Raw genomic sequence first — 23,464 nt, forward strand, 5'->3', positions numbered from 1 at the left:
GGCCGTGACAAATAATACCATCGTTTCTTTTCCAACTGGCATAAAGTTGTCTGAATGAATGACTGTAATAAGCAATAAGCCATGCAATACTTTTAGTGTTATTATTTTCCTGTAGCAGAGTTTGAATGTTTAAAAATGCAAATGCAAAATAAAACAAAACCACAGGGTGAGTGGGAATGTGGCACAATGTGGGAATTGATCTCATAACAGCTGCATGAAAGTCAGCTGGGTGAATCGCGATATCACCATCCATCCATCCATCCATCCATTCAGCGGCTCAGAAAATGGATGGATGGATGGAGATAACATAATTTAATGACAAAATGTATGCAATTGTAATTCATTACATTACTGGAAGAAAATGTGTAATTAAATTACAGGAAAATTTCCATCATTACCATTTTAGTTTCATTGGAAAAGCAGTCGCAATAGCGGACACACTTTTAAACACATTCATGAATATTGACTTTTGAACAGTTTCATCTTATACTTTTAGACTTTTTTTTTAATGGAACATGGGTTGTCATATGAAGCAATGTTGTCCAATTTGTGCACATTTGTAATTAGGTCAACATGGTCTGGTATGGTGGTTTTCAACATGCTGTGGTACACACTTGATGCAACCAACCCATTTTTTAAAATTACTGTGTTTACATTTTATCATGTTTTGTTATCAGTTTAGTATTTGTGTAAAGTGTAAAATAATGATGTGTTATTTTAATCCACTTTTCTTCTATAGGAAACATCCAAGGGTCCTGTTGATGCCCATCCATCCATCCATCCATTTTCTCTGCCTCCTGTTGATGCAGTCATTCAAAATAATAATAATAATAATAAATAATAACTAACTAGTAATATCTTAATCAAATGCAATTAGTTATATTACTTTGAGAAAATAGTTGAAATTATTCCACTACTTTTAAATTTTCAACAGGGTAAATTTATTTGTAATTATAACCAACTAAATTTCCCCAGTAATCTTCTCAGCACTGATTATTTTATTACATTTATGCACTGTTAAAAAAAGATTTTATAGACTGGTAAATATAATCCATGAAAATCATCTGAAATTGATATTATTAGTTTAGTTTAAAATATATGTTACCGACACTACCTATTTGACAGCAGTAAAAAGTGTTCCCAAGAAAAAGAGTGTTAGTAAAATCTACCTTAAAGTCATTGGTACTACAATATATATCACGTGGCGTGTGCATGCCCCACTGACAGTACTCAGGGGGCCTGTGCATTTTTTTGGAGCAGTAAATGAATGAGTCGTCTTCGGTGGGCAGTTTTCACACGTGGCTCGCACATTCTTCGCCAGATTCATCACTTTGATTGGTTGTTCGCTAGCGAATCAGCACAAAGCAAACAAATGACAAAAAAAAGAAAAAGAAAAAAGGGCACTATACGGTCAAACAAGCTTAGCTAAAGGTTGAACATTACTTAGCTTTGTTCCTGCTTGTATTATGAGTGTATCGGGTAAGGTTAGCAGGCTATATCTGCAGTTCATTTTATAAAACGGTGTCTGTGGATTGTATGGAAAACGATGATTTCTTGGCAATGTTCATGAAAATGTGGAAGTTGTCTGTGTAGGCATTCCACTGGTTGGCCAGTTGAGTCTCTCTGTAAGTGTTAAATAAGTATATTATGAGGGAACACGGATGTTTGCACATACAAGGTATACAAGCTATAATGCGGGGGTCATGTGCTCCCCCACATGACCCCGCCGGCCAAACTTGGCTGCTGTGGTGTGAAAGTCATCACCAATGTGAGGTAAACTTTATCCGAGTTTTATAAGTATTTTATAGCTATTGAATTAAGGTATTCTTCACGCAAAATATTTGGTTTAAATGGACCCAATTAGCGTGACTGCAAATTGTTACACTAAATTTATTGGGTAAATTCTACAGGTTCTTTTTTACAGTGTGGGGTTCTGTTCAATTGGATCCTATCTTGAAAAACTATGTGATTACACAGTAAGTCTCCACACCCATTCACATTCAGATGCTAGGTTTTTTGTGGTATAAAAAAATGAGACCAAGAGACCCATCATTTAAAAACATATTCACCATTTTTAAATCTCTTCAACAGAGGAAGAAAGATTAAACAACAGAAATGAAGGTGGTAGCAAGGTTCAGCAAGGTGGAAAGAATTATGAACTGTTCCAAATAAAAGTCAGTGTTAGCTCAAAACCTTCATTATTTTTGTATTTATTTTTATTTATTTTTCCTTACCCTCTCCAAAAGATAAAATAATTCATGGAAATGATTTATCTTGGTCTCAAATTTTTTTTTTTTTTTTAATATCGCAAACACCTTGTTATTTAACAAGGGTGTTTCGAATTTGTACATCCTCTGTACATTTCTGTTACATCCTGATCATTGAAAATTCTGTTTTGATTGTATTTGATTAATAATTAGTACCTGCTCCAAATTTCTATCCTCTTGGAGGAGATGGAGGCTGATTTTCTTTAAAACAATGTCGACCTTGTAAACCTTGAGGAAACAAACAAAAAGCATCAATTTTAGAGACCAAACAGCTTCTTTCTTTCTTTGAAACAAAGAGCAGCCGTGTGTTCCTCGCTATCAGATAACTGTTTACCCGATAGCAACAGTCACGCGAGGACAAAATGATATGACAACACGAGAGGAGCAAATTGAGAAGGAACAACGAGTAATGTTGACAAACGTCAAGAAGGGAAGACGAGAACGGGGCCAGACAAATAATGAAATATTCATGGAGTGAAGGAATACAGCCAAAACAAAGTGTCAAATCTCAAACACACACACTAGCACTAAAAAGCAGGAGAGTGGAAGTAGATTTAATCAGTGTGAATCCCTAAGGATTATGGGTAAAGTACATTGTTACCGTCCATGCAGAACTACTCTTCAACACACGTACACATTCTAGCGTCTCTTTTTGTGTGACAAAGAGAAACGTCCACACGTTAAAGGTGGCATGAGCGCACGCACACAAACACACACACACGGGCCAATAAAATTGCTTTTAGCTTTGAGCAAGAGTGGATGTGAAGGGTGGGGCAACGTCATTACTGAGGCTGACTTCACAGTTAAGGTGAAGTCACTGCTGATCTCCATGACAAGGATTTGAGAGGGGTGGGCGGAGACGAGACAATCACGATCGCTGCCTCGGGCCCACTTCGAGGGCTTGTTCTCAGCATGAGTGCACTTTGGAGATGGTTAAATGTGGAGCGGATGGCATAACTATCAGGTGAAGATGAGGAGGAGGCGCGAGGGAGTGTTTGGAGAAGGGGCAAGAGAGACATAAACACACAGAAAAGGGCTTTTTGTTCCAAGTGAACAGAGGGCGACTGTGGGAGAGAAGGTTCCTGGCACCTCCTGTGGGCCTGGCATGCACCGACACTGCACACTGTGTGTGTACGCGTGTGCATTTGTGTGGATGGATATGCTCGATGCTGATGCACCGCATCCTCGAGTCCCGTGATGTCAGTTACGGGGCAACACAAACAACAACTAACAATAACGACTAACATCATTTACAGTGTGTGAAAAAAAATTCTCGTTTTTTTTCCTTCTTTCTTCTGCAGGTGAATGTTGCGGATGCTATTTTCGTGGGTCCTCCATAGCTTGAACGATGTCACGGTAGAGCGAGCGGTTGGAGACCGATAAGTTATGGCATTGAGAGCACTAAGAGTGACGCCGTTATTGAAGTTACCGAGCTAGCAGTACCATTTCTGAATATAGTTATCCTCTCCCAGGGTGTGTGTCTGAAAGTACGTTTGGAAGGCATTTTGTGTGTGTATAATAGAATAGAATAGAATCATTATCGTCAATTGTTAATGGCAATGTTAAATCTGCGTCTTACCAACCTGTTATGTGCTAAATCAGTATGCTATGCTAATGTTGGTGCTACGTTATCTTAGCGAGTACTAGGAGTAGGACTTGTACTGTGTTATTGCATCCACTTTTAAAGGTCCCATGCTATGAAAACCCAATTTTCCGCCCAGTGTTTTATGCATAACGTGCAAATGAGTCTTTGACTTAGCTGAAGTTTGACATCTATATGTCTTGTCAATTTTATGCAATAGCTGATGTAAGGCAGAAGGGAGAGAAACAAGACGTTCATTTTCAAGCATCATGGTGATGTAGTTAACACTACTTATTATTCAAGTACCTGCCCACTTGCTCGTGATTCCACGGAGTACTGTCCAGCAAAACCTGAAACGTTATTCCATCACGAAGGTAACCCACCTCTCCACTAGCTGTAATTACTTTTTTTTTTTTTTTTTTTTTTTTTTAAATACACAACGACATTCTGTTGTAAAAGTAATATTTAACTACATCACATCACCAGCGCATTTGGACAACGCTACCATGAATAGTCAATATAATCTGCAGCTAGAAACTAACCTGTCTCACAGTGGTCTAAGCCCAGCTCATGTTCCCTATTAGTGGGTGAACAATCCAGTGCTTGGTGAATTCTACTTCTCAATGATTGGCAGAGCTGAAATAGAAGGAAAAGCGAAAAGCAATGTTGCTATAAACGCTTCGCCATCGCAAGCCGCCGAGACACAGCCTACTACGAATCAGAGCAAAGACGTTTTCCATATTCAAATTAGGGAGAACAGCGATCCAATCAGAGCAAATGTTATTAACATGTTAAATATGAATGAGAAATCCAGCCATCAATCTGCCAGACGTTTTTGAACCAACAAGAATATCATAAAAAGGGGCTTCGGGGGCATTTCCAACCAAAGATGATAAAAGGACATTAAAGATTAAATAAAAAAAATGGTGTGGCATGGGACCTTTAATTGTGTCTGTTAATATGTTTGTATCCTGTTTGATGTGCCTTATGCAGCTGCTGAATGTAATTGATAAAGTAACTTGTAATCTAACTTAGTTAGTTTTAAAATCAAGTAATCCGTAAAGTAACTAAGATACCTTTTAAAGGCTTTTAAAGGTGAATAAGATGACTTTTTCAAGGTAACTGTGTCAACATCGCCTGTCTTCGATTTGTTTGGAAGTAATGCAAATAGTTATTTGACAAGCTCCACACAACAGCTTTTTTTGGGGCAAAAACAACTGAAGTGGGTCTGCTGCCATAGCAACATGGCCACAATGTTTCCATGGTGATGCTCTGTGTTCCAAACAAATTGGGCCATGAGGAGGGCACGGGTCGGCCCGTTGGGAGGTCCTCAAACTTTTTTGGATGGGCCTCATAATGCCCAACATGTCTTTCCAGCTCATTCAGTTAACTGAATATTCCCCCCACATCATATATCATTTTTATTGGACTAATTTCATGCATTCAGACCCCACCTCCAGGACCTGAGGAGGGTCCCGAGGCCTTGGGACGCTGACATTGCTCCCGCCACCTGATAAATCTCCTCATCTCGCCTCGACCTGATTGTTCCGCTGCTGCTGACAGCGCAGACAGCTCCATCAGTTATAGGTGATGGGGGGGAATCTCTCCCCTCCACAAAAAATGAAAAAATAAATAATAAAATTTAAAAAAAGCAAGATATATTGCAACATCGGCTTCTCGCAATAAACAACGGTGTGCTTTTTAGCTCTTCAGGCACTTAAATAAATGAAAAACGGCAGCAAAAAGCTGAAAATAAGATCTCTTTGTGACAACAGGGTACAAATCTAATTTCTTTGTTCTTTCATTTATGATGATGATGATGATGATCTTTCTACACTTATATCAATGACTTATTTGGGTCACGTCACACTTAATTGGCTTAAATAAGATGGTGGAATAGCGGTTAGCACATCCGCCTCACAGTGGAGAGATTCCGGATTTGAATCTCGGCTCGGGCCTGCTTGTGCGGAGTTTGCATGTTCTCTCTGTACACCGTCTTCCTCCCGTATTTAAAAAACACACGTTAGGTTAGTTGAAGAATATTATTTTGTACATAGGTGTGAATGGCTGTTTGCCTATATGTGCCCTGCGATTGGCTCCTGAGGAGTCCTAAGTCAGCTGGGATAGGCTCCAGCTCAGACACAACCTTCAAGAGAACAAGCAGTGTAGAAAATGGATAGGTGGATGGGGTGCAGGGGCGTGCAGAGAGCTTTGGAGGGGCAGGTGCTCGAAGTAAAAGGGGGAATATTTTTTTTTTTATTGTGGAAACAATGTAAATATAATGTGGGCAAAACAATGCTCATTTGTGGTCACGCAATAAAAAAATTTAGCTCCTTACTGGACAGTTGGGTAAGCATACCGAGAGATTGTTTTTTGGAAAAGGTAAGGTAGAGGTAGAGACCGGCTAAAGAAATGGACAGGGATACAGTACTAAGATTAGATTTTCTTTTAGGCTGGTAATAAACTACAAAGACATTCAAAAAAACCTTGCATTGCAGGCCATTGACAAGATCAGACTAAATGACACCGGGCGTTGAGGTTTCCAGCAATGCTAAGTGTCATCTGTTTACCCAGATGTCAAAATTGATCATGAGAATTTAACCCACAAATTAGTATTTTGTGCACACATTATATCTATTTTGGCCATAAAAAATAACAATAATAACAAAATATTAGACCACCCTTCTTCAATTTCTTGTTCATTTTAATGCCTGGCACCGCTAAAGCTATATTACCTGAAGAATATAACGAACATGACAAAATATAGCTGTTTCCTCATTAGTTGATGTTCTATCTGACATGCATAACTTTCATTGTATTCCAAGTGATTTTTTTATTTATTAGCAAGACAATCATGAACATGTTTATAGATATAAGCTCTTACAATAAACTCTTTTGAGCTATTTATGTGTTATAATATTTGTCCAAACAAATGTACCTTTAGTTGTACCAGACATTAAAAATGAACAAGAAACTAAAAGAAATGAGTGTGGTTTATATTATTCCCATTTATGTGCAAAGCAGTGAGCACAAATTGTGAGCACAAATTGAGGAACGTTTCTTCTACATTAAAATAGCAATAGCAAGTCAGGTATGTGGGCTAGGTAATAATATTACACTGCCACGACCAGCATTATCGTGTACATTAGTACCTGCTAGTGTGCGCACCATTGGTGATGCGTACACGAGGAGTTCAGAAATACATGTAACGACATGTGGAATAGAGATTTAAAACATTATTATTATTATTATTATTTTTTTTTTTTGGCCGAGTTAAATAACATTTTAGAGTTAAAAAGCTTCAGACAGGCTTTCACACATAACCACATGCAATTATCTTCCGTTGCGCTTCTCCTCACTAGGGTCGCGGGCGTGCTGCAGCCTATCCCAGCTATCTCCGGGCGAGAGGCGAGGTACACCCTGAACTGGTCGCCAGCTATTATTATTATTTTTTTGACATCAAGGGTAAAATGGGCATGTGCCAGAGCACCCAAAGCCGCTCCCCACTGCATGTAACTGGATGCATGGATATGTGGCCCAGTGATGATCAAGGTGTGGTGCGCAGGCTAGTGCTCTAGTGGCACGCAAAATAATTCCTATTATTTTTTCCTAGTGGTCAGGAGGATAGCACGATTGGAACCCCAGCTGACCTGGTACCTTGTCGTACTTTTTCTCTTGCCAGTGGAAAAGCTCCAATGGTGAGTTGGGTCGCATTGTCAAGTGGGTATCATGCAGTGGAAAAAAAGGCAATTTTATGCTGGGAGAAGTTTGGGGAAGGCCCCACTACGGTTCATAAAGGCATGTTTTGGTGTGTTTGGTTTGGAAGCAAACCAATCAAACACTTTTTGGACTTATTTAGAAGGCAGATTGTTAGAAAAACAATCTCTGACCTGACAAACCTCTGAAGAAATGGACAAAATTTCCTCCAGATGTGTCCCAATACTTCTGAGCATATATTATATTGTACGACATGTATGTGTGTGTGCCTGAGAGCGAGAGAGAGGGGCGCTGTCCTGTGCCGGTTGCCAGGTTACCGCTCTAATTGAGGGGCCTCCAGAGAGACGCTGTTATCAGAGGCTGAATCCGCTGCTCTGCTTGCTGCTCTCGTTCTTTTTCTTTCTTTGTTTCTCCTTTTTCCTTTCCTTTCTTTCTTTCTTTCTTGCTTTCTTTCCTTCTTGCCTTCCTCTCTCATCTGTACGCCCCCATTTGCAACTTCCATCCCATTTCCACATGTATTTTTCCTATCTCCATGAATGTCCAGCCTCAGAAGAATATTTTACCCCGATTTTCTCCCCTCCTCCTCATACGAGAGCTGGCGCCGTCTCAGTGAGTGCTGTCGATACTTCTCTTGTTACTGTTTAATCTCTGCCTTTCAGCCCGCTTCCCTACTTGGCCCTCGGCATCCCTTTGCTAACTTCTTATCAGTGGCCTGCAATCTTGCTGTCGCGCTGTCTCCCTTTTTTATTATTATTATCTAGCAACAAACATGGCAGGAAATCCTTATCCTGTTACACAAGCGGCCACCCCCAGCCAGCACCAATGTATATCCACCCACCCTCCTGACTGACACACACAAATATGTAGAACACTCACTCAAAATGGAAACAAATGATGTGTGGGATGATGCAAGTCACCAAATTAGATTTTTGGATTTAAACGTTAGAGCTTAAACACAAATCATAGAAAAAAGGTAGATCTTTTTGGAATCCGGTTCAAGTGAAACACAAAAGGAACATCTTTAAAGCTGGAGGACAGGATTTGGAAGTAACTATTTTTACATGGCAAAACCCTCCAAATGGCATATTTAGAATCACCGGACACTTTATTAGGGACACGTCCACATTCATGCCAATAACGAGCTAACCTTAGCTCATCCCTCAAACACCGAGATCTTCGAACAATGAAGACGTTATACTTAATAACCTCTCACTTCAAAATCCTTGAACACTTCTTATAATGTCCTCACAACAGGGTGCAAATTTACCGTACAAATGTTTTACATGTCATGATGCCAAAAGAAAAACCTTTTTTTGGCGGAGCATGCCCTCCCACACCCCCACCCACAAAATCCACTCTGTACCATACCATACCATACCATACCATACCATACCATACCAGACCAGAAACCACCACTGTCCATAATCTGAAGAGATCCAAGGCAAAAGCTCTTTTCAATGAAAAAAGTTGACACAATAATTAATCTAATAAATAATTAAATGGGTATTGAATAATATTGTAACATTTTTATTTATAGTAAAGTAGGTAATTTACAAATGTAGTAGCATGATTACTTTTTAAAATGATATTGTGATTTGACTGCCACAGAGTAAAATGACATAAAATAATTGGGTGGTGACCAGTGCAGTGTGTACCCCGCCTCTCGCCCAAAGTCAGATGGGATAGGCTTCAGTTCACATGGGACTTCACCAAGTGAGGATAAGCGGCATATAACATAAAATACAACGAAATCTTTGTGGAGGGGCTACATCATGAATCGGGTATTCTCAGTTCTGGACAAGGGCGTGTCGGATCCTGGAATACTTTTATGAAATACGGCATTTCTCATTATGTTGATTCACACTGTCAGAGAGTGAAAACAGACAGTTCACAACATAATATATCTAATCAGGTCAATACAGTGAGAACTAAAACCCCAATAATAAAGATATTGCTAAATTAATACCTATATGGCAGCGTTAAATAAAGCAGAAATAAGCATAAATAATGTTTTAAATCTAAAATTTTTGATACATCTCTTGTATTGGATCTCATTTGACTGTCCCTAAGTGTACCTAATGTTTTCTTCCTCTGCAGCTTTCCACACAACATTCACAGTTTTTTTTTTTTTTGCTCCCTTTTCCACCTCCCGAAGTCTCCCCTGGAATCTTCAGGAAGCTCGTCTCTCTTGTGCCTTTCATCCACCTCTTTGCTCCCTCTGCAGGGCAGACTTGCTTCTCATTTTTAATTTTTTTTTTTACTGCAAAGTAGATGTACAGCTGTGCTTGCTTAAATCACTGCACAGTTCACAGATGAGAGGCTCTGCTGACAAGAAAGTGGCAAATCCCACCATGTAAACATCTCAAGTCTATTCCCTTTCATTTGTCTGCAAATAACAACATTGCATACATGCCTCATAGTCCCTACTTTGCAATGATGAAGAGGCAAGAGGAGGATGAGGCAGATATGAGGTTGGACATTATTCCCTTTTAAGTCAACTGCTCCCTTGGCAACCAGCCAGCCATCAGATTCACAACACAATCACACAACTCAAAACTCTCCAAATACGGGTCCCAATATGTGTTCCACATTAGTACATTGTGACATTTGTGGATTAATGATAAACTGGGAAAACAAGTCAACAAGAGAAGCTCACAACGATTGTCATCAGAATGTGTTTTAACTGACATCTGAAGCTGAGGACTACCTTGTAAGAGCAGTTTTCCTGGTGGACCATCCTTCACTGCATCCTAGAGCCACGCCGGCTGAGCTGGGAGAACAGGACGGGAGAGGAAGCGGGAGAAGATTCCCAGTCCTGCTGTGGTATTCCAGCTGGAGAGAGGCGCTGGGATCCTGCCCCAGTTCTCGATCTAGCTACTAAAATAAATTTTAAAAAACCCTAGTGCCAACTTGACCTGTCTGCCTCTCCTTGCCTTGTCAGTTGAGTTGTTCAGCCTGTTTTCTGGTGTTTATCAAGCGAGAGGAAGGGTTGTGATTCCCGATTACTTCCCCTCCAAAAAGACAAAAAAGGGAGGGGAACGAGTGACAAGAGGAGGGGTGTGGGAATGAGAGAGAGAGAAAAAGAAGGAGGGGAGCAGTGAAAAGCAATGCACACACTCACACAGTCGCCTCGCTGGAAAGGGGGAGGAGCCAGTTGGCTGAATGCGTGTAGGGTTGAATGGAGAGAGGAGGTGGAGGATGAAAGAAGGGTGGGGGGGGGGGGGGGGGGGTCAAGGTTGAGCTGTCATTGTACTGTGTGACACTCAGTCATTTTAACACAATTTCAACCACTCTAGTACTTCTACACCCAACAACACAAATATGGGCATGAGAGCATTAGGGATAGCCCTAACAAAATGATGCAAATGGGAAGGCTACTTAGTACACTTGCACAGTTTTAAGAGACTCAATGCAAGAACAAATTCAGTGAAAAATGTTACTTAGTAGAGCACAGACCTCTCCCAAGGCCATTCTTCCATTTTGTTTATCCCGGCAAAGGCTCAGTGGTGAGAGGGTGAGTCATTTTTGCATTACATTCACTGCGAACACAATCAAACATATCCATCATGCAATTTCTCAAGCGCTTGCCCTTATTAGGGTCACGGGTGACCTGGAGCCTATCTTAGCTGACTTTAGGTGAGAAGCATGCTACACGCTGGACTGCTCGTCAAACAATCGTAGGGAAGATATTGTACCGCTCACAAATAGGTACAGTACACTATGAGACAACTGATGTCCCTTAAGGTACAGTACAAACTACACTAATATACAATACAGCACCATTTTGTTCCGCTCCTAATGTATCCTGAGGCTCATCTAGTCCCATTATTTATGAGCACTCACTGAACACTTCATTAGGTAAACTTGGACCATCTAATGTATCCAGGCCTTGACATTAACAGCCTCCAAACCGCCAGTTTTTCAGAATTGCAGCAGTGGTGGGTAGCACCGGCATTCACATTGGCAGGTGGTATTTTGATTGGGAAAAATATCTGTCAGTAACCGCCCCCACCCTGGTCCCCATCATTTTCCATGTGGACTAACTTTCTCTGTTTGCTCTTTAAATCACGATGGAAAGCCACCCTGTGTCTGCCCCGGTAAGAAACATGGTACAGTCCTGCCATCTTGTCTCATCCTCTGTGAACCACAGATTGACATTTGGTTTAGGTTTGTTCTGTATGTTATGTTTTAGTGACAGGAATTGTGTTAAGTGATTGTTTTGTGTGGGCTTCACAATAAAGGCCATTCATTCTGCTGCCTCATTCCTGACAGAGTACACACTTCCGACTGCAGAAACTGATGCTTACCACAACGTGGTTGGACAATCACAGATACGGCACATCTTTGCCTCACTCTCTGCCTGCCTTTCTGGTGGATTATAATCTCAGCAGTGGCAGATGGCCTCCCCCTAATCCATATGCAGGCCAACCAACTCTCATAATCCGCTGTGCATCCCCTCATCCTCTACCATAACATCCACCCGTGACCGTAAACTCTATTTCTACTGTATATCGCGTAGTTGATCTTGTCTGATCTCAAGTAGAACACTACTGTCATAAAACCAGTCCATTTTGGTTGAATTAATACCACATAAGGAAATGACATCAAACCTGATTCTATTGAAGGCATTTAGTTTAGAAATCTCTGCTTTGCTACAAATATTGAGTCAGCTGGAAATCACATTAGAAATTAAATTAACTCAGCCATCAATTTGTCAATTATTATTTCTGTGTGTTTTGGCTCTGCACCAAGCTCCATCACCTCTTTATCTCCTTTATCCTCACAGGCAAGATCTCCCCATCCCGATATTGATGTGTGGAAGGTGACGCCACGCTTGCTGAAAATACGGCTCTTTGGATTAATGACGTGGATGCGGATCGATGGGCCCGCTGCTCGGTCCTTTGCGGCTCACGCCGAGAATGTGACCCGATACGGTTTGACCTGCTTGGCTGGTGCCGCATTCTGTCACGCCGGCTGAACGCAATTATCCGTGCACGACATTGTCCTGGGATAAAGTTGTTTTCTTGCACTGAAAAAAGACTCTGTAGTTTACACAGAGTTTATAGTCAATGGGTCAAATGAGGTGCAGCACTTTGTGGGAAAGGGCAAAAAGACCATATAGGAAGAAGGTGCTCACGTGAAACATGTATCAAAACACAGAGGATCATTTTTAATAGCACGCTCACGCAGTGAATCATATTTTGATCGGTAGTAGAGGCCGATAAAGAAAGTACTTTGCGAACCCAAATCCCCATAACAACCATATTATTATTATTATACAGACAGGCTCAGGCACATTACACATTATGAATATAGTTAAGTATGGATGTAAAACACAATATTTGATGCTTTATATACTCCCAAAACAGTTGCCAAACGACACACGCTGTGTGACAGGTTAGTCGGGTTCAGCATCAGCATCATACAGCCTGCTGGGTGTGGCTGACATTGACATTGTTTCAGTGGGGCAGTTTTGCGGAAGCCCTATGAATTCTGCCAAGCAACAACTTTTTATCATCTATTGTCTTGGCGCAATTTCTTGCTTCTCACTTCCAGTGGTGCCTTTGCTTAGGGGTAAGGAGGGGAAGTGCCCTCCCAGACGGCGCTGTTCAGCTTTCATCTTTCATCCATCCATTTTCTCTATCCCTTATCCTCACTAGGGTCGCGGGTGTGCCGGAGCCTATCCCAGGGGGGTTGAGGCGGGGTACACCCTGAACTGGTCGCCATCCAATCGCCGGGCACATATAAACAAACAACCATTTGCACTCACATTCACACCTACGGGCAATTTAGAGTTTTCTATCAACCTAACACGCATGTTTTTGGGACGTGGGAGGAAACCGGAGTGCCCGGAGAAAAACCACGCAGGCACGGGGAGGACATGCAAACTCCACACAGGCTAGGCCGGGATTTGAACCCCGGTCCTCAGATCTGTGAGGCAGATTTGCTAACCAGTCGTGCAACGCTTTCATCTTTCTATATTTAATACAGACACAACTCTGTAATAAACTGCAAAATTACTACGTATAGATCAACTTGTTTCAGTAGCCTTATTGGAGTAAGAACACAACGTCGTCAACGCCTAGTTTGCCATTAAAACAACATGGTGGGCGTGGCAGACATTTTCAAATGGGGCAGCTTTGAATAATTTTTACGAATTCTGCCAAGCAACACCATTAAAACCATTAAGCAACCATTTAATATAATAATAATAATAATAATGATGATAATAATAATAATAATAATAAAAATAATTTCCAAAACACCCTGTTTGTTGAGCCATAAACATTGCACCCATGATTGTCAAAGAGACGAAGCCATTTTCAACATTTCCGATTGGTCAATAATTTGTAGAAATATTCGACCCACGTGTGTACTTGCCATTAGTATAGATTTGTGAAAAAATATGAAATTGACCAAATTTGGACAGAGTAGGTTTCGGCCCAACGGTAGCAAAAAGGTTGTCTGTCTCTGTATGTGCCATGTGATTGCCTCGCGACCAGTCCAGGGTGTAGTTCGTGTTTCAAAGTCCACTGGGATAGGCTCCATCTCATCCGCGACCTATAAACTGGATAAGCGGTGTAAAAAATGGATAGACTCAAAATGGTGGCAATACCTTGACCTTAACTACTAAATCCAACATGAAGGCACTAAAGCCTATATCTCTGTGAACAGAAATTCACACACTCCAACACACAGATTCAACATCTCTGATCTATGGTTTGATATAAGAACCCCCTGCTATTGCTATGGCAGCATTGAGTCCAAAAGTTACCCATACCAACCTTCAAACGGTTGTCAAGGTTACAATCTGAGTCACTGCACAGGTGGCTACAAAGACAGCATGTCTTTATTATTAGCACAGCAAACCGAGCTTACAGCGTGACTTTAGAACGGAGACTACAATTTAGCGAGAATGGAGAACAGAGAACGTGGCTTCATGCCGCCAGTAACGTTGAATGTGAATTATGCATGCATGGAGTTGGGCGCTCGCTTTTAAGTGCGTCAACTCTCGCTGCGAGGGAGCGCGCAGCGTCGAGCGCCTCCTCTCATCCCACACATCCACACAACTCACACACACACACCAGGCGATGTGTGTTTAACTCTAACCACGTGGGCGTATTTATAGATGCAAACAGAAATGATGAATACTTCATCACAAGGCAATAATCCCGGAGGGACGAGCAATGTGCTAGTGGAATGCAGAAAGAGCTGCAATGTGACTGCGACTGGAATGGTACAAACTAGAAATGGGCATTGATGTGTTTAATGCAATCAGGCTAGGGCAGCACGGTGAGCTAGTGGTTAGCACGCCTGCCGCAGAGTTCTGAGCTTCGCGATGTGAACGTCAGCTCTGGCCTTTCTGCGTGGAGTTTGCATCTTCTCCCTTGTGCTTGTGTGGGTTTTCTCTGGGGACTCCAGGTTCCTCCAACATTCCACAAAAATGCATTTTGGGTCACTGAAGTTTCTAAATCAGTGGTTCTTAACCTTGTTGAAGGTACTGAATTTCGCAAGTTTCATTTGCTGTAATCATTGATCCCCTGTAGTTGGAAACATAAAATACTGTGTCCTATTTGGTATCTTCAGTGCAGCGGCTTTCATGAGTGGTTCACCAACACTGTCTACAACAACAACAACATGCGCTCAGGTGGGGATACAAAACAGCGACCCTCTGGTTACAGGGTGTACGCTTATCGTCCACGCAACACTGCCCACATGTTGGCATGGCCACATTGCTCCCCCCCCAAAATCCATAGGCTGGATTAGTTGGCCAAGTTTGTTATTTCGTTGGTTATCAGAATTATTCAAAAATTCCATTAACATTTTCTCATTAACGGCCTCTTAGGGAGCTCAGAATAGAGCGCTGCTCCTCCGCATCGAGAGGGGCTTGATGAGGTGGCTCGGATACCTGCTTATGGTGCTTCCTGGACGCCTCTCTGGTGAGGTGTTATGGACACATCCCACCGGTAGGAGGCCCAGGGAACGACCCAGGTCACACTGAAGAGACTTGTGTCTCCCGGGTGCCTGGGAACACCTTGGGATACCCCCGGAAGAGCTGGATGAAGTGACTGGGAGAGGGAAGTCTGGGCTTCCCTGTTTAAACTGCTGCCAGAGGGAAACAACTCCCCGATAAGCAGAGGGGAAAACATGGATGGATGGATTTTCCCATTTGGTGCAGGTCTGGATAAAGGTGATGATCCAGGAAGCGTGAATAGTTCACTTACATTGGCGCCAGAGCCAGTAAAATAAGGCACCCACTTTCTAATGAGTATTCCAGTCCCAGGACTGAAGTGGAACAGTATTGAACGAGTCAGACGGACATGCTTTGGACCGCTCGGCCTTGGCGGTGGTCTGCATTCTAGTGAGCGTCATTGTTATAATTTCCTTTTTTTGTTTTTTCCAAGTCGTCTTGTGCATTTGAATTTCAAGAGGTTTAGCACTAAGCCCTGGCCTGGCTTTCTGTTCCGCTCTTCTGCTTCTTTTCTTTTGCTACCAAAAAACATGAATGTTTAGTGGTAATTCTGAAGAGAATTGTTGGAATATACTTTTTTTTATTGGAATAAATAAATACCAATCTAATATAATCGTTCCAAACAGGCCACATTTTTCTTTTTTCCCTGCCATCTAAAACAAATATAAAATTCTTAATAAATTAAAGAAGCCATCCCTTTTAAACATTTTGCAGATCTTGTGTACGTCTCTCTTTATCCCGCTTCCTCTCCATGAAGACCAGCTTGCCAGCTCTTTTGCCAATCATCCCCCCTCCCTTCTCCGACTGGCATTTGGCTGTAACTACACTTGCTTCCTTTTCATTACTCCTCTCCATCGTTCCCATCCCTCCCTCTGTGGCTCGCGGCCTCGCCATCCCTCACAGCGGGGGAGACGGCAGCCCAGATGCTTTTAGCACGCTGACATTTTGTGCCAGTGCAAAAACACTGCATAGCGAAGCAGGTTGGCTCAGTGTGAGGGCGAGAGTCTGGCGGTAATGAGCTCGCTCTGACATGGAGGAGGGGAGCGCAAATGTGCATGTGTATGCGGTGCTCACCAGAGTAGCTCTAATGAGGCCTGCGGTGGGTCATGGAAAGACTGAGCCTGCTGTGACCACCAGGCTGTAGTAATACTTCACATTCTGAAATGTGTCCCAACATGTGACTACCAACTGGGTTAAAGACCGATAGTCCGCCAATTACACTTGCGAGTAGACACCATCCTTCACAAAGGAGGGCCCACGAGTAAAAGCAGCAACTTGAAGCGTAATTGCACCGAAGTCGGCAGTAAACCACGTGGTAATGGGGTGATTTCTTTTCAACACAAAAAATACAGTAGAATGCCCCAAACGTGGTACAAATTGCAGGGGATGAGGACTGAGCCCTGCAGCGAATAGCGAAAAACCCTAAAAATTTTGATAATTGCCTACATTTACTATATAGTTTAAACTGGACATATACCACAAACTGCAGTGGTGCCTTTTGATGAGTTTAATTCCTTCTGTGACCATGCTCATAACTCAAAACATTCATATCTCAAATCACCTTTCCCCATCAAAATAAACAGAAATGTCATTAATTAGTTTCACTCTTCGCTAAAAAAAATATGAATGTGTAATGTGTTTTACAATAAGGAAATTAGCACTCTATAATAATGTACTTTATAAAAACATGTATTAACAACATTAAATACAATGTTTTTATTCCATTGTTTATTTTTAATTTGTGCCTCATGATAATTCTTTGTGGCTCCTTTTGGTGGGTGGCCACCAGGGGCAGACTGTGACTATTGTTATATTGTTTGTTTATGATTGCCTGGAAACCAGTTCAGGGTGTACCCCGCCTCCTGCCCGAAGATAGCAGGGATAGGCTCCAGCACTCCCGTGACCCTTGTGAGGATAAGCGGCTCAAATAATGGATGGATGTTTATTGTTAATTTGTGCCTCATGATAATTCTTTGTGGCTCCTTTTGGTGCATGGCCACCAGGGGCAAACTGTGACTATTGCTATATTGTCTGTTTATATGTGTTGCTGCACCGTTTGTGTTCAAATATCTGTTGCTTATAGTGTTACAAAGCCACATATGTACATGGTATTTATTAGTCCATCAATGATGTTTCCTATTATGTGTTTTCATTTTTCTGGGTTTTAGTTTGACAGTAAACTTCAACTTTGAGTGGCATTAAACAGCTTGGGGCTGTTCACTATCTGTCAAACTGCTGCTTGTTGTGACGTGAGTTCATTGCCACCATACGGCGTTGTGTTGTGACTCGGGTCACTTGTATCTCAAGGCACCACTGTATAATCCTAAAACACCTTAATATCATTCCAAAAGCATTTTACACCGTTACCCTGAAAAATAAATGACTTACAGATGATTTCAAGTGAGCATGTGAAAGCACGTGGCAAACACTCACCATAACAAACCAGGTAAAACTTACAGTAGGTCCATGCAGTACAATCACAATCAAAATGTAACTAATCTACATGTGTAGTTCCTTGCACCAATTCCTATTTAGATAGGGTTTTAACACCATCTTATAGGATCCTAGGGCATTTAAAAAAAACGTGAATAGATGAATTTGAAAATAGCGGACTGCAACTGTGCGGGGGACAACAAAACCAAAATTCTGTGGAAATAATGCCTCAAAAAACAATGTCAGCACATTTCATGAGACTTTAAAGGGTTAACATCACCATTTTTATCTATCCACCCATCCATCATCCATCCATCCATCGATCCATCCATCCATCCATCTATCCATCTGTCCGTCCATCCAGAAATAACAAAAGGTGGAATTGTGAATTGATTCTAATCAAACTAGATGAAAACATAATCCATAAATAGTCAAACTGCAGCTAATGTACTGAGCAACAATAATGGAAATGTTTTATTATCTCTATTTATGAGAATTGTGTATTTTTGTAGCTGTAAATGTAGATGGTGCTGCAGGCATGCGAGGAGATCAAAGTGTTGTTCTCTACGGCAACAGATGAAGCGCTCAGCACGCTAGGGTACAGAGTACTACACACACGCACTTACACACGCACATACACAGAACAACATTGAGACAAAAAAAAAATCTCCCTTTTGATCACAGCCTGTGAATGTGTACCCTGTGTATAATTGTGTGTTTTTAAACATGACTTAGTTATATTCTTAGCCTTGGATAAAAACGCCATGTTTACAACCCACTTCTGTGCCTCGCTGCCCAAAACTCTATAATTAGGTGCAGAGAAGAACAGTTTCAAGTTGCAGCTCCATCCAAATTAACATTTATGTACACACAGCTTAAACACTTCCCTGTATGCATCATTCCTTAGACATGAGTTGAGATCACAACCCCATTTATTCAATTCACAGCTCTCGTCCTAGGCAATAAACTCAGTTTGCCCATTACCAAGCTGCCCTGTGGGTTATGTGTATTCATCTGAAGTCTATGGGGACCATTCAGTATGGATAGACTTGTGTCAAAGGGACAACGTGAGAGGCTGCCTCCTCACTGCTGCAGATAAATCCCTATTTCCTCCACAGTGCACTCTGACACTCACAGCCGGTGCCCCTCTTTGATGGTGTTTTTGAATTGGGGCTCAAGGTAGAGAGTGGGCAGCCAATGCCCTCCTGCTGTATTTTGGATGAGTGAAAACAGACTTTAATGGTTCCTGACAGAGTGAGGAAAAGAACAATAAGCAGAGCTCACGAGCAAGAATTGTGCAAAGGCCATTTGTGTTTGGAAGAGAGGCCAGAAAAAGGAGAAGGCACACTGGATTCATGTTTGTGTGCTCAAAGACTACAGTAAAAACACAAACTAATCAGGTTTCTGGTACAGTTTGGAGGTTGTGTTTTCACCACTGGGTGTGTAGGTATAAATAGTGTGACATCAGCACCCTTCATGGGTGGGCAGCCGAGACCTCACAGAGCCATGCAACACTTCACCTCAAGACTGAAAGTCTGGATGTTTTTTTCTTTAAAAGAAAAGAATGAGTGAAAATAGGTCAGATACATTGTCATTGTATTTTGTGAAAAATGAACAGCTGTAATCCGTCTGTGCAGAAGGAATTGGTCAGCCACAAAGGTAAGTTTGTGTGACTATTCCTTTATGCCTATTACACTGCTTAGTCAGCTCGTTGTTTTATTTATCGCATTCACTCGTCACTAAGATCTTTGAAAAAGAGTTTGGGAAAATGATATACCACAGTTGTTTGCTTTGTGAGCTCCGAAAGGGTTTTTGTCTGATTGTGGGTCCGCCACGAGCGCAAACTTTCAATTGGACAGCTGGCACCCGGCGACTTAATGTAGTATTTTAATCAATGACAGCGTAATAAATTAGTGATTTTTTTTCTTTGCGTATTAAATTAACAATTGAATAAGATTTTGGGGTGATGTTGTGTTGATCTCAGTGTGCAATGGTGCTATTTAATTTGGCATTATAACTTATATTGCTAGTCCCGCTAGTCCCGATTTTTTGATCTGTCTGCTTTCAAATTGAAATGTGTCTGCTCCAACGCAAAGTACAATCTACGCTATCCATGGCAAGTTTCTCAAAACAGGATCTGTTCTTGATGAACCATGCAGCGAAAGGCCTGCTACCACCACTAAAACACCAACATAAAGAGCAGGCCTTCACGCAAAGCCAGGGAAAGCCACAGTTCACAAAGATTGATGATAAAGACGACAAAAAAAAAAATTATGATCTGCCAAAAGGGTGCCAAAAAGTGGTATAGTTAACTCCTTTCAGACTGCTAGGTGGTCAAAGGGTTCAAGTCACCACCCTGCTTTGATGTGAGAGGGTGAATCACATCAGAATGACTCAAAGGGTGTGTTGGTATAACTTCTTGTGACTACCAGGAGGATCACCCAGATGAGGAATGAAGGAAGTTTCACTCCAGGTTCGCCAGCTCTTCCACACCTGAATTTACCCACACTTACTCGTCATGGCAACAATTTGTTTTCAGTTTGTTTACCTGATAATAGGCACCATGATTATCAAGCTGAATATAAAAGTGAACTTTGACAGCAGATAAGATGACCCATTACAAGCTGAACTGCACCACTTTGTGAGCTTTCTAGGTCAACATAAATTGATTTCATCGTATAAAACTATATTAGTGTACTGATGAAGCACCATGATTGAATTTACCTCACAAAATAAGTAAGCAGCTGTCAAAACACAAAGCAGACAGTCTATCATACAGGCTGCATTGACCACAGTTGGCTGATTTGAACTATTTAAGGTAGTTTTTCTGTGTCACTTGCCTTTCACTCTCTCTCACACTCAGACAATCCCCACAAAATCATTTGATGTTCACCTAGTATTTTTTTTATTTTTTTGGCTTCAGGGACTTTTATGTGTAAAAGCCTCAAGGGAGAAATCACATATCAAGGTCACAACTAGGTCAAATGCCCAAAATCTTTTACTTTTCGCAATTTGAATCTGATCGCCTCCAAACTTGGTGGACATACAGTAATTAGGTCGCTACTCAGCTGGTTTGTTTTGGTGACTGCTGACTTTTTGACTTTAAGGACAGTAACTAAGGTCAAAGTTCACCCATTACGAGGTCCAAAATCAACTTTCAACAAACCACACTGAGTCACACATCAAATTGAAGCTTGTGATGAGGTCTATCTAGGTATGTTATTATTTGGTCAACTCAATATACATTCATATATTGACAAAATGACCAAAAACTTTTCAATTGACTTATTGTTCGAAAAATAAACTGGACACAATGTTTCTTCTGGACTTGATAAACTCTCATTGTTGTGGTGAGCGAGGCTAACGCGAGGCAACGGCGAGTTGAACGGCTGCGTCATGAGCTTCTTGTGGAACGCCGGCGGACCGTTGTTGGCTCCGTCCAATACGCCACAGCCTTGCTCCATGTGCAGCGCGTAGCACACAACAGAGACACTTAAGGGAAAGTTGACTGTTTATTATGTTTGCTAGCACGTGAGCTAGCAAGCTAAGGAGCCAAACAGCTTGCTCCACAGCGGCGATGTCGTTTAAAATGTCTGCGACTCACTCAGAGTTGTTGTTTGTGTTAGTCCCCAGGTAACACACACGGGAAAGTTAACTGTTTATTATGCATAACGTCAGTGGCATATTAAGCTAGACTACAGTCAAAGTATTTGATTGACAGGTGAAGGGCTTGTCTCTAGCGCCTTCAGTGGAATGACCACAGAGTCCTGCAGCTCGAAGGCAAGCCATATTTTACATGATTTCAGAGGTATTAAAAAAAACTATTATCATTTATCGTGATAGTTTTTGGGGAAGATATGTCATCCTAAAAATGTTTGTCATCGTGACAGGCCAAACGTCACCAACCACAACCACCACTTATTCAATTCACAAATCTGCACAAAAACACATGATATGATCCACTGGTGATGGGAAACTTGAAATTTCCACTTTCATCTATAACAGCTTCAAACAAAGACTATGTATGAAATTATTATTATTGTTATTTTATGTTTTTTTTTGTATTGTTTTGGAGACTGTGGCCCTTGAGAAAGAAATGTCAACCTTCTGTATGTTCCACAGGTATTGCGAAATGAAAATAAAAGTGACCATACCATACGATCATAACAAAAATAAACACACACTCTTAACCTTTATACGTATTATTGGACTTTGTGTCAGAACTGAGCAAACTCAGTCATGCTTTGGATGAAGAGACATACAAAATAGGTCGTAGCCCTTATTTAAAGTAGCATTCAAATATACGTGTGTTGCATATTTGATGACTAAGCCGGCTCTACGTCCACAAGTCTGCACACATATGGCTACTTTTGTACACACAACCTCAACAGACAACGTGTCATAACAGAAGAATGTGAAGCCTGAAGCTATGATGATCTGCAGGAGACATTGCCCAACGACGCTTCCTTAATCGTCTGAATATTCTGACGTTTGAAAATGTCATTCAATTAATTTTAAACAATACAAAAAAAAGTCATAGTGTGCTTTACCTGAGTTAAGTGCCCGACTGGCTGTGAGGAATCCAAGGTTAAAGTTAGATGAAAACTACTCCACTGACAAAAAAAATGGGGAAAAACCATACACCAACGTTGGCAGACTGTCAGACTACCATAAGGAGAAAAAGATATCCTTTGATGTAATAAAGGCTGTGTTTATAAGAGTGACTACCATAAAGGGAAAAAGATATCCTTTGATGAAATAAGGGGTGTGTTCATAAGAGTGTGCGCTAGGGAGAGACAGTTCAACTCTGAGGCAGAGACGGTGCAAGTGCGCGTGAGCTGGAGGGCCGGACGTATTGCAGCCAGTGGCACGCACGCACACACACACACACACACACACACACACACACACACACACACACACACACACACACACACACATGGCCGACAGGGTTGAACCAGACACCAGAGCCTTGAGGGGGTCACTCTACACACCTGGCTGAAACCCTCCACCCTCATCTCCCACTTCCTCCCCCTACTCAAACATACTGCAATCGAAACCCTAACCCCAAATTCCATTCCCTTGCTTTTCTCCTCAAATATCCCTTTTTGTCGATTCATTCTCCTTCCAGGACCTCTCACACTGTACGTGGCATAGTCTTGAGAACTGAGAGTAGTTGTTACGGTTGGCATCGCAGTGAGGCGACCTTGGTCCTTCTGCTGAACTCCAACATAATCACAGGGTTTCTTGAACTACAGCCTTGCTCTGCCCTCCTGCTTTTCTGGGCTACAATGTCCTTGAAGCCTCAACCTTGTTTGCCTTATAGCCTCTTTTATACTTGGCAACCATTTCCCTTTTAAGTCGATAAGTATTAACTTGCTCAGTTGTTTCAAATCTTCACAGTTGCTCAAATAGCAGAGATGAGACACTTTCAACAGGTAGGTGACTACTCCATCGATAGTACAGTGACCAGAAAACCTCATTCAAGTCTGC

At 41.6% G+C, this 23,464-nt stretch overlaps 1 protein-coding gene across 4 annotated transcripts in view; it reads right to left on the reverse strand.

The window, feature by feature from the left end:
* The window catches only part of schip1 (schwannomin interacting protein 1), a 218,894-nt gene that overhangs the window by 25,584 nt on the left and 169,846 nt on the right, over positions 1–23,464 (reverse strand). Inside the window, exon 1 of one of the 4 annotated variants that reach the window (XM_061680792.1) lies at positions 22,522–22,691. The exons of 2 other annotated variants lie outside the window; for them this stretch is intronic. In XM_061680792.1, coding sequence (XP_061536776.1) covers positions 22,522–22,611 — 90 coding nt within the window. In that variant the 5' untranslated portion in view covers positions 22,612–22,691. Of the gene's footprint in view, positions 1–10,273; positions 10,629–22,521; positions 22,692–23,464 lie in introns of those variants that run through there. One more of the 4 variants, XM_061680793.1, reaches the window with a different exon arrangement.

Source organism: Phycodurus eques, chromosome 7 (assembly GCF_024500275.1).
Source record: "Phycodurus eques isolate BA_2022a chromosome 7, UOR_Pequ_1.1, whole genome shotgun sequence".
NCBI classification, from domain to species: Eukaryota; Metazoa; Chordata; class Actinopteri; order Syngnathiformes; family Syngnathidae; genus Phycodurus; species Phycodurus eques.